Here is an 11,378-nt window from a genome sequence, read left to right on the forward strand (position 1 = left end):
TTTTTAAATATTCGATTTACATTCAGTCAGTTAGACAATAATCCTTAACTCTTCGGATATCGTAATATTGTACTTTCTATTTTCCTATGAACACTCTTCAAGATCATCCCAAAGATGGACATGATTAGCACATTTATAGACTTTTTAGATATTAAGACGATATATATTTGTCCTCCACAGATGGTTATAATATAGTGGTGGGTAGGACAGGTTCTTGTATCATAATGCAAATAAAGGATATGACGAACAGTAACTTGTAATTATTTGTACATCGTCTGTGGGAAATATAGGGCAACTATAATTTGAAATATTAACAGTGACTCAAATGAGAACCTTTGCCTGGAGACTATATTATGATTGCCTACTATTGCTGTGTTATGCATGTGTGGATTTCATTTTCTGTATGCACTCTGTAAGGGATTATTTACTTACATCTTACTGGCTGGCCTGGACCGCCTCCATCCCCATCCACAGATAACAGTGGAGTGTGTACGATAATGTCGTGGGCTTGTGTGATCGAGGGTAAGATCTCGGTTGTTGCTGTGAACAGTTTCTGTAACTGAACTCCTATCACTATTTTCATTTACCACATATTACCCCACCATCATACAAAAAAAAAAAAAAAAAAAAAAAAAAAAAAAAAAAAACTTCCGCAGCCAAGTGATATAACACAGTTACTAAATATGGCATTACAAGAGTCTGACAAGACGCTATGAGTGGTAGTGCCCGAATGGCACGTGAGATATACTAGGGACCAGAGCTGTTTGGTGTATCGTACGTGGATTATGGGGTTTGAGAAACAGGTTTCCTTACCCCTGTCCGGGTGCAAAAATTATGTAAATAAATAAATAAAAAATAAGAAAAAATCAGGGCATATTTCCTCCTTCAGTTTCCTCTTCTCTTCCAGTTTCGTCGTCCACTTCACCCATTTTTACTTTTCCATTTTGAAACATGTGTGGTGGAAATAAATGACAAAGAGCTAAAATTTAAATCATCCATTCGTCTGGTAGTCTGATTTCCAACCGATCCTTATTTCTGTAATAAAGTGGAAATACTATATCATCATCATCATCATCCAATCCTACATTGCCCCATGAGAAGCGTAGGAGCCCGGGGCTAGGCAGTTGGTCCCGACATTTAAGATGAGAGTGACCGGCCTCACTCATCCCTGAGTGGCATTACCTGAGCAATCAACCCCAACCACCCCTTGGATATAAACCTTCACCAGCTCAATCCGACTGGAGTGCAATAATTACCCACTAAACCACCAGGTGGCAAAATTTGGTTATATGGTTACCACCCAGCGTAGTAAATGATTTCCTGGTGTTCAAGAAACCATTTGGCTTTGTCACTCAGTGTAGAGTCACCCACAGGCAGAAGGAAGAGGAAAGAATGAAGGAAAGAAAGACAGAAGAGGGAGCGTAAAGTCACCCGTAGGCAGAAGGACAAGGAAAGAATGAAGGAAAGAAAGACAGAAGAGGATGGAAGGAAAGACAGATAGAGGAGAGGAAAGAGCAGACACCCGACAGCAGCACTACATCGAGTGAGTGGATGGTGAGATTTAACAATATTTTTGAGTTCTGTCCTTTGTGCTCAATTCTGTTACCCTTTTATCTCGTTCTTTCATCTACAATATATCGAGGCCACGGATGTCTGTTTTACTTGATTCCGCCATATCCTGACAGTTTTACTAAATTTAGGATAAAGTTTCAGAACTAGAGGGGTTAGATTTATCATCAACAAGTCCGTCAAATACGAGACATCTTTCCAACTTTCAATAAAACTGTCTGGTAGCAGCAAGAATGATATAAACACTAAAGTACGAATATAAGCCCGTCTCTCGCTACACTACTAAGGGATCATCTACCCACCCACCAATTGGCCTCCAGGGACCTGTTCTTGCACTGACCTAGTTTCCATTAAAGACCCGTTTTCCTCCTAGAGTCTCTTGTAATTTATGGACACTTTTACCCATTGCAGATTTTCCCATAAGAAAGAATGTTCCCTATGGATCTATTTTGACTATGAGCTTAAAAATCTATCGGACTTATTTTACTCAAGATTCTATTTATCCTTATTGAACATGGACCAATTTTACTCATTAAGCTCTTTATCCTTATCGACCATGGACCTATTATCCCCATGGACCCACATTCCACCTTGACCATATTGCCCATCATGCTCCTGTTTTTCCACCATGGGCGCATTTTTCCCTTGGCATTGTTTACTCTACAAGGACTGATATTCTCGAACCTAGTTTCCTCATGGGTGTACTTTTCCTCATGCATCTACTTTCTACCCATGGACGAAACACCGCATCTCTACATGGACCTAGTTTCTCCCATGAAGTTATTTTCCCAATAGATCTACTTATACCCACTGGACCTGTGCTTCCACTTGGGTCCATTTCCTTCAAAAATTTATTACTTCATGGAGCTTTTATCCTACATATACATGTTTTCCTCATCCAGTCACCCATCATCACACATACCTATCCACTCACCCAGTGTAGTTTGTCTTAGAGATAAGACGATGGGTCAGCACGTTTACAGTGTGTGTGTGTGTGTGTGTGTGTGTGTGTGTGTGAGAGAGAGAGAGAGAGAGAGAGAGAGAGAGAGAGAGAGAGAGAGAGAGAGAGAGAGAGAGAGAGAGAGATGGGCACAGCCGACTTAGGGCCTTATTCTAGATGCTGTTGGATACCAAGCAACATCTTTTTCTCAGCGACTTATTTTCACATTACACCTTAGCATTCACTTACTTTTGATACCGTTGTAATCTCGACTTTTATTGAACTACAACTTACAAGAGGAAAACAATGTGTAACATTAAGAATAAATCGCTAAAGAAAGGTTGCCATGAAAGCCTAGAGCCACTCAAGATTCAGTGGGTTACTCCTCAGTTATTATCATGTTTACTGTCTTAAGATCAAATTTCAGTTCGATTTCATATGGTAAGTGGGAGTTGGTGGCAGCGTGGTTAGGGATAATTATGCTACATCAAAGGAGGCCCATTCGATCCACGGCTAGGGCTGAGAACAGGTTGAATCTCTGACTATCATTAAAACAGACTTTAGTCATCTTCCATACGACCCACTGATATAAATAAGAAAAGGAAGATGAAGTTGATATCGCTGCACCTGTTGAGAATGAGAAAACCAGTATGTATAAATATAGACGGTGGACATTAGTGTCGAAGTGGTGACATATGAAAGGAGTGTGGCACGTAATATGACTGCCGTTGGACAAAAGGCTGCTAAGACTAAGCCTATGCCCATAGTCCGACACATAAAAAAACAAAAAACAAAAGCGATCCCCAAAGGTTTTCTGTTGGAAAAGTTGTAATCTATTTTCCACATATTGCCACACAGGAACAGCATGTGGTCGCTCGGTTCATGTGACAGGACTTAGTATCCTTAACTGGGCTCTACGTTCGTGATGGGGCAATGAATCGCTTGATGAAAGATACGCAGATACTCGTAACTCTTCTTTGCACGCATCCTAAAATCTCTGTAGCCATTCTATAGCAAAGGCATCAAGATTCACTGCATAGTTGAAGTGTGGCCTAACCACGGTAAAACAAGATACAGCGGAAGTAAAACATTGCACTAATTATCCTGTTAGTCGCCTATCAAAAATACACACTACAAAAAACTTCATTTTTTATGTGACCAATTCTAGGCATAAGCTTCACAGCCTGTTTCCAAAGTCCAGTAGTCCTCCTACATACCATACACCTCAACATCACACCGCTTCGGAGATAACAACCACAGTCCATACTGAAAACATGATTGGACTGCCTCATACAGGACTATGTATTGGTATTAGCTGGGGTGTTTTTACTATATGTCGGCGGGTCTTCTGGTAGATCAGAAAAGTTTGCTTTATTAAATTCAGATCCTTACACTGTTCCCTGTCCCAGCTGCGATTCGAAACTGGGCCCATTAAGTTTGCGGGCCACCTCTCTACCGATTCAGCCACCGCCTCAGAAAAGTTTGCTTTATGAAAATCAGATCCTTACACTGTTCACTGTCCCAGTTGGGATTCGAACCTGGGTCCATTAAATTTGCAGGCCACCTTTCTACCGATTCAGCCACCGCCTCCCCCAAACTTGCTCTGTTTCATGCAGCAATACATTGTTGTCTAATTAACTATGAATCCTAGATCCCTCTCATGTTCTGATAATACAGTTTCTATAGTACATCATAAGTGTTTCTCCTTCCTGCTTGTTGGCATTAAATACTTTACATTTTCTTATATTGTAGTTCACTTGTCACTCTTAGGACCATATCCACAGTGTGCCAAGCTCTCACTGATGGCTGTCATGGTCGTCTGTAGAGTTGATACGTACAGTTTAGTGCCACAAACAGATTTTCTTATACTACCATACTTCTTTAACTTTAACTTGGCAGGGATTTTCGTAATTATGCAGTTTACTTCCCGTGGTTCACCCGCAGAAGTAGAGAACACTACGGCTTTACTTCCTTTCCTTAGCAATTCATTCTGACTGGCAATGTATTCTAATGTTAATCTATTATTACAATTCTCCACTCAAAATATAGATATGGTGATTTTAGGTAAAATGAAAGAAATGATATAGCGATGCATACGTCCAAATAATACAAACAAAACAAAATAGACAGTAAAGTGTTTATAAATAGAAGGCCACAAAACTGGTTGTAAAAAATACGTCAGTATATGTTGCAAATATCTTTAATAAATTAGGAAAGAGGTCGGACAATAAATAATTACAAAAGGAACGCCTGTTAGGGAGAAAGAAGAGGTGGGCCAGGTCGTTGATTTTGGGTCTTGGTCCATTAGGAATCCTTTATCCTGTAAACGTTAAGCCATTTACTTGGACTCATTGGAGTCATAGTAGCGGCGCTGGGGAGGGGCGTAGCGGGGGGCTTCAAAGGATGACTCTGAGGAAGATGATGACTCGTAGGATCCGGACTCGAAGGAGGCTTCACCCGAGTACTTGACGTCAGCAATATAGCCATCGTCACCGTCCACGTAGTAGGTCACCGTCTGGCGGCGACCGTCGGGAAGCAGCGCGTAGTATGACCCCTGGGTGTTGTCACCGTCTCGGGCCTCCTGGTGGCCGTAGTGGTTCTCGGAAGATTCGTCACTCACGGCCCATTTGAACTCGTACTTGGCCTCGCTGGACTCGAAGGACTCGTGGGACTGTTGAAGAAATCGTCTCTCTAGTAACCTGTTGTGTTGCTTATGTAATATTTATGTCACTGAGATAATACACCTCAAGGCAGACAGATATTGTGTAAAAAATCGCTGAATTTTCTTTTCCACTTGTTCTCGACCGCATAATATGTTGAGGAGTAAATTCTACCAAACATCCGGTATCTGATTACAGTGTCTGACTCAGTGAAATTGTTTATTATAATGTTAGCTTCGTAATGTAATTGTTTGCAAAATTTAAGTTACTGGAAATAACCTTACCCCAGAGTCGCCGTAGCCTCTGAATTCGCCACTCTCTGCAAGAGCCAGGGCAGCCAGGCCCAGCAAGATGAGGATCTGGAGTGGGAGAAAATTGAAGTTTTCTTTTTCTTTTTCTGGTTAACTTAAATATGAACAGGTAGATGGAAAGATAAATGTCATATCTTAAGCATGTATTACATTTGGGCTAAAGAGTGTAAAATATTTTAATGTTTTTTGTCTACTTCACATTTTGGACATGTTAGTCACATTCATCTCTGTCCCGTAACAGACGGAACCATTTATAGGCAGAAAATCTTACTAAACAACTCTCAGTTTAGGAATATAAGCCAGTAGAGGAAAGCGAAAAGTTAAAAAAGCAAAATATTAGGCGAACTTTTGGGTCGGCCTAACTTACCTTACAGGTTTTACGGTAATTGCAATAGACTAATAATTTTGGGAGGGCAACTTCTACATGCACAACACTGTTTAGTCTTTGCGTATGTCTGATAACATTTGTAAATTTTTCCTCAGTGATAATGGAAGCTCTAGTTCAGTATATCTAGCAGAGTCTGTATATGTGTACTGTATTCCCATGCACCAGAAACACCCGTCTTTAAGACTGTTTCTCTTTCAGTGAAGCCAAACAACTATAGAGAAAAACGCCATTAATAGCTAGTCTCTACCTTAGCGTTCATTGTTTGCAGTAGTTAGTTAGGGACGTAACTGATACAGTGACCGGCTGACTCCCGATATATATCCACACTTGCCTCACCTTCAACCTATTTCCTCACTTCCTTCTTTTTCTCCTCTGTCGCCTCAAATGACCTTGCGTGTGGGGATGGTGCGGTGGTGAGGGTGGGTGGGGTTAGAAATGAGAGGTGTGGGCAGAAGATATTAAAAGAAAAAAAGGAAAAGCAGCTGAGTCTGAGCAAGGTTACGAGCAGTATTTAAGCAACATCTGGTGGAATGAGTGACATTTAGATGAGGTTCGTGCTGAAAAATTATACAGTAAACACAGGTAATTCTTTGGCTTGTGATCCCTCGTGATGGTTGTTGAGGGTGACAGATTGAAGTGTTTATGGTGCATTCTGTCAGATTCACAGTGAGGTTGAAATTAAATATAGTCATTCATTTTTATTTTTCAAGCAATCTGGTAATCCGAGTTTTTGTAACATGCAGTACACTAGACCTCGTGACTTGCTACTATTCAGCATGTCTCAAGGTTGTGGAAACAATAATGAAGAGGCAGGTGAAGAAAAAAATGTATGTGTGTTTTTAGAGGTCGCATTTACCTATAAAAAAGGAAACATGTAAGAAATCATCCAGTATGTACCAAAAATCGTGAATTATACTGATATCGTGGATGGATTTTATCATAAATTCACGAGTATGCTTTTATGAAGGGCTCAGATATTTTCGTTATATTTTTTTATGCGTCCATTATGAATCAAAAGTCTAAAAGTTCACTCACTGAGGCAAAGCAGTCCGCCTACATGCTACAAGCCTTTCACACGCCAGGGCTTAGTCACTAACATCCACCGTGCTTATAGAATACTTGCTGGGACTTTCTCATTCCGGATTTTGCTCTGTGATGTGGACCTTCGACTGACTGTTCTCAAAACTGAATTGTTCATTCTTGCCTGACCCTGAACACTTCCAACAAATTTGATGCAGACTGGATTAAAACTTCTCGAGTTGATCTTTCTCTGTAATCATTTTTTTTTTTTTTTTTCAGAGAACTGAATATCTTCATCCTTCCCAAAACTGTAGTCCTTCCACAAGTTTAATCCCATTCGAATAAACTCTGTTATAGGCCAAACCTTTCACCTTGTCATGTGACACTGAGGTTAAATGACATCTTAATGGAACTGCTTCATACCAGCCTTCCCCTTAACCCTTCCTCAAAATAGGGTTTAAATCGGATCAAAGCTGCTTAAGTTGACCTTGTCATGTGACACTGACTTTTGACCAATTTCTCTTAAAAAAATTGTCAGGTCTTGGGAAGACCCTTAAGCCTCTCACCATGTTTGGTCAAAAAAAAAAAAAAAAAAAAAAAAAGGCTGGAGTTCATTAATTCATGCAAACACACAGACACATTCCGAGCAAAACTACCCAATTCACGCTATGCTAGCACGGGTATGTGAGCTAGTGTACAAACATACACACATACATGCACGTATATATATATATATATATATATATATATATATATATATATATATATATATATATATATATTCTGGTGAGGTGCTTGAGGCGCCTGGGTTGCATGGAGTGGCGACTGAGATGGCTCAGGCATCTATCATTGTGGCATAAAGTCTAAGTTTATCAAAACTCAGTCATCCCATACAACGTGACTTGCAGTAGCCGGTTTACATGCCATTCCCCAGTTATGGTAGCCTACCGACTGAGAAAGAAGAAAAAAAAATTGAGAAAACAAGCGAGTCCAGCAGTCTTACTGACTCGAGATTCGAACTCGTTTTTTTTTTTTTTCCAGCCATGTTTGTAGCATGTTCGGTGACAAGATTCCAGCATGTTAACATACCGGTAACCATGTTTATTTCTCTTCTCTCCACATCAGACCTCTCTACTTTTACACTGAGCGACACCCCTGATGGCTTCAGGTAACCCAGGAAACCATTAACAGTGCTGGAGGGCAACTATTCGAGTATAACCAAATAAAGGGGTGGTGTGGTCTACAAAGTTGTCCCTGTTAACTGGGTGGAGAGCCACAAATGCGGCGTCCATCCAGAAACTAAACCTCTACACCTTTCCCCGCGCCACGGCCAGGTGCTGTCTGCCACAGGGTAACATCGGTTCGCTGTACGGGACGACCCTGCAAGGAAGGTTGCTTGCCTGTGGTTGATGGGTGTGCTTGATCAGATAGATCGAGGCTATTCCACAGCAACTCCATAAGGGGACCTATGACGTATACTTTACTGGCAGACCTACAGCACCCAGTTGTACCTATCTTGTGGGAGAAGTGACAGTCGAGTTGCTGCAGTAATGACAGGGAGCCTGGATGGTCGCGGGTTGGTTCACGGCTGTTGCAGGGAAAGTTTTGTGATTTTGATTTCCGTGTCATTCAGTTCACTGCTCTTTCATACCCTCCCACAAACATTGACCTCCCTAATTATAGTTCACCAAATCTGAGTAGTGTGGTATTCCCAGGCACTTAGCACCAGATTTAGTGGATGATAGTGCCCACGTGCCTGGTTATGTACAAGTGCTGTTGGGCAATGAACAGATAAATAAAAAAATAGAAACAAATAATCTCAGCGTATTTATCTCTCTTCGTGTTCTGCTACACTCCCTAGTTTCTCCCATTTTTTTTTTTTTCGTCTATTTCACCCCTTTCTGCTCAAGCATGGTGGAAATCATTAAATGACCACCAGTCGAACTACACCTTATCTAACCTTCACTGTTTTATCTCCAAACCAGTTCCTCCCTGTCTTCTTACTAAAACAGGAATTTTCTAGTATAACACAACTTGTTAGAATTCTGTCCTCTATGCTCACTTTTAGGATCGTACTGTCCTCGGTTTTAAAATATTCATTCATTTAAGAATTTCAGTTAAATTGCAATTTATTCTGCACCTTTCTGTTGGGTACATATTTAACTGTCTTGGCTTCCTTTCGTATGTTATGATTCACATGTTGTATTACTTTTCTTCTCTACAAATTTTAAAAATAAATTACATCTCCTCTATTGTACGGACACCAACTTCTTATAATTTAGGTGTAGCCCTACAAAAGCAAGATAAATGTCTAGCACTGTTTTAAAGTTTATTTTCCCCATTCTTATGGAAATATATTGCAGTATCCTGTTTGCTTTGTTTATTGAATTAACATTATTCTAGGTTTTAGGCTTTTGGAAACCATTACTCTTACTGCTCTCACTTTCTATTTTATGTTCCCATATTGTTTATGTTTAATTTACTCTCTTTGATAGGCTTCTGACACTAAGTATTTACATTTTCATGATAGAATTTCATTTGCCAGTTCGCAGACCATATGCACAAAATGCCAAGGTCTAATGAAGGCTATCACGGTCGCCGATTACAGTAAGTCCTATTTTCATACCATCATCAGATTTATTACCGTATGCTGCTACTGATCTTAATGTCCTGATAACTGTTGTAGGTAAATAAATAAAAATATGTAAATAAATAAACATACAAAATACATACATACATTTTCTCTTTTTAAAACAAGTGACCAAGGACTGAACCTTGAGGCACTTTACTAGTTACTGATCCCCAATCATAGTTAATGCCATCACCTTATGAATTAATAGCATCACCAATCGAATTCTTTTGTTCCTTTACCTAACATGGATGCTACCACATGAACTTAAGCTAGAGTATAAAGCGTTCATGTAAAGTGAGATAAATAAGGTTTGCAAGAATTCTGCAAAATACGCTACAAATATCTTTAATAAATTAGGAAAGAGGTCGGACAATAAATAATTACAAAAAGAACCCCTGGTAGGAAAAGAGTCGAGGTGAGCCTGGTCATTGATGTTGGGTCTTGGTCCATTAGGAATCCTTTATCATGTAAACGTTAAGCCCATTTACTTGGACTCGCTGGAGTCATAGTAGCGGCGCTGGGGAGGGGCGTAGCGGGGAGCCTCAAAGGATGACTCGGAGGAGGAGGATGACTCATAGGATCCGGAGTCGAAGGAGGCCTCACCCGAGTACTTAACGTCAGCAATGTAGCCATCGTCACCGTCCACGTAGTAGGTCACCGTCTGGCGGCGGCCGTCGGGAAGCAGCACGTAGTATGACCCCTGGGTGTTGTCACCGTCGCGGGCCTCCTGGTGGCCGTAGTGGTTCTCGGAAGATTCGTCACTCACGGCCCAGTTGAACTCGTACTTGGCCTCGCTGGACTCGAAGGACTCGTGGGACTGTTGGAGGAAATGTATCTCTAATAACTTCTCGTGGGGCTTATGTAACATCTGTGTTAATGAGAAAATATATCTCAAGCAATACCACATTGCATTAAAGAAATGTTAATTTTTTCCACTCATTGTTCACAACACAAGATAAGGAGTAAATTCTACCAGGCATTCGCCATCCCTTTACAGTAGGTGAAGCAGTGAAATTATTTCTTATGATATTTGCATTGTAATGCAAGTCTTTCCAGTTGAACTTGTACTTGGTCTCGTTGGACTCGAAGGACTCGTGAGGCTGTTTAGAATATGAATATATTTAACTTACCTGTGCTTCGACGGTCATAGTTTTAGCTCTATTTTGCAGTACACGAGACTTGTAAAAGATCGAAGCTTTGCCGTCCCCTCCATATGAAGCACCTAGCTTAATGCCCAAATTTTGCACAGTTTCCGTAATAGGATCGAATTAACCTAATTTGATTAGTTGAATCACTGAATACGAGCATAACAAAAGAATAAATACTTTCCGTAAATATTGTAGCAAAAAATATAAAATTGAAACTATAATCAACTCGATAAAGTCCTCACCCCAGAGTGTCCGTAGCCATGGTTCTCGCCACTCTCGGCAGCAGCGAAAGCAGCCAAACCCAGCAAGATAAAGATCTGAAAATGGAGGAAAGCCAGCATTATTTTGCTGAGTTTTGATTTATGCGGAGGTAATGGCATGAGCTAACAAGGAAAGCATACAGTTCTCTGAGTGAATCTAGTTTACCCAAAGCACTGGATAGAAAACTACACAGCATCAACTGTAGTTCCATCACGTCTGCAATGTTGTTAGGTGCTATAGGACATCCGCGCATGTCTGTGGTCACTTTTTACAGCTGTCTATTGTTGTTTCGCTTAGCTCCTCATCGGCTACCGGGATACTCAAAAGCACTACCAATTTAACCACACATAAATTTGATGCTTATAGATAGACCTGTGTTTGTACAACGCGTTACAACTCTCCTCAGTTCTCACTAAAGCTACGTGGTCAGTATCTACCTTAGTGTTCAT

At 40.5% G+C, this 11,378-nt stretch overlaps 2 protein-coding genes across 2 annotated transcripts; both read right to left on the bottom strand.

Annotated features, from left to right (window-relative positions):
• Window positions 1-4,847: 4,847 nt before the first annotated feature.
• LOC145403164 (uncharacterized) lies at window positions 4,848-6,127 on the bottom strand. The gene is made up of 3 exons (XM_080274983.1): window positions 6,116-6,127; window positions 5,454-5,528; window positions 4,848-5,180 (listed from the first exon to the last, which is right to left on the bottom strand). The coding sequence occupies exons 1-3, from the start codon at window positions 6,125-6,127 to the stop codon at window positions 4,848-4,850; spliced, it is 420 nt and encodes a 139-aa protein (XP_080131109.1).
• A 3,877-nt stretch (window positions 6,128-10,004) lies between these two features.
• On the bottom strand, window positions 10,005-11,378 carry LOC145403166 (uncharacterized). The gene is made up of 3 exons (XM_080274984.1): window positions 11,367-11,378; window positions 10,894-10,985; window positions 10,005-10,332 (listed from the first exon to the last, which is right to left on the bottom strand). Exons 1-3 carry the CDS (start codon window positions 11,376-11,378, stop codon window positions 10,005-10,007), a joined length of 432 nt encoding a protein of 143 aa, XP_080131110.1.

Source organism: Coenobita brevimanus, chromosome 60 (assembly GCF_032717465.1).
Source record: "Coenobita brevimanus isolate Jiangsu-jjx chromosome 60, ASM3271746v2, whole genome shotgun sequence".
NCBI lineage: Eukaryota > Metazoa > Arthropoda > Malacostraca > Decapoda > Coenobitidae > Coenobita > Coenobita brevimanus.

Excerpts from the sequence above, each read along its gene's own strand:
- LOC145403164 (XM_080274983.1), bottom strand. Across the intron at positions 5,181-5,453 it reads GAGGCTACGGCGACTCTGGG|TCCCACGAGTCCTTCGAGTC; the intron begins GTAAGGTTATTT and ends TTTCTTCAACAG.
- LOC145403166 (XM_080274984.1), bottom strand. Across the intron at positions 10,333-10,893 it reads GGGGTGAGGACTTTATCGAG|CGAGTCCTTCGAGTCCAGCG; the intron begins TTGATTATAGTT and ends CCAACAGTCCCA.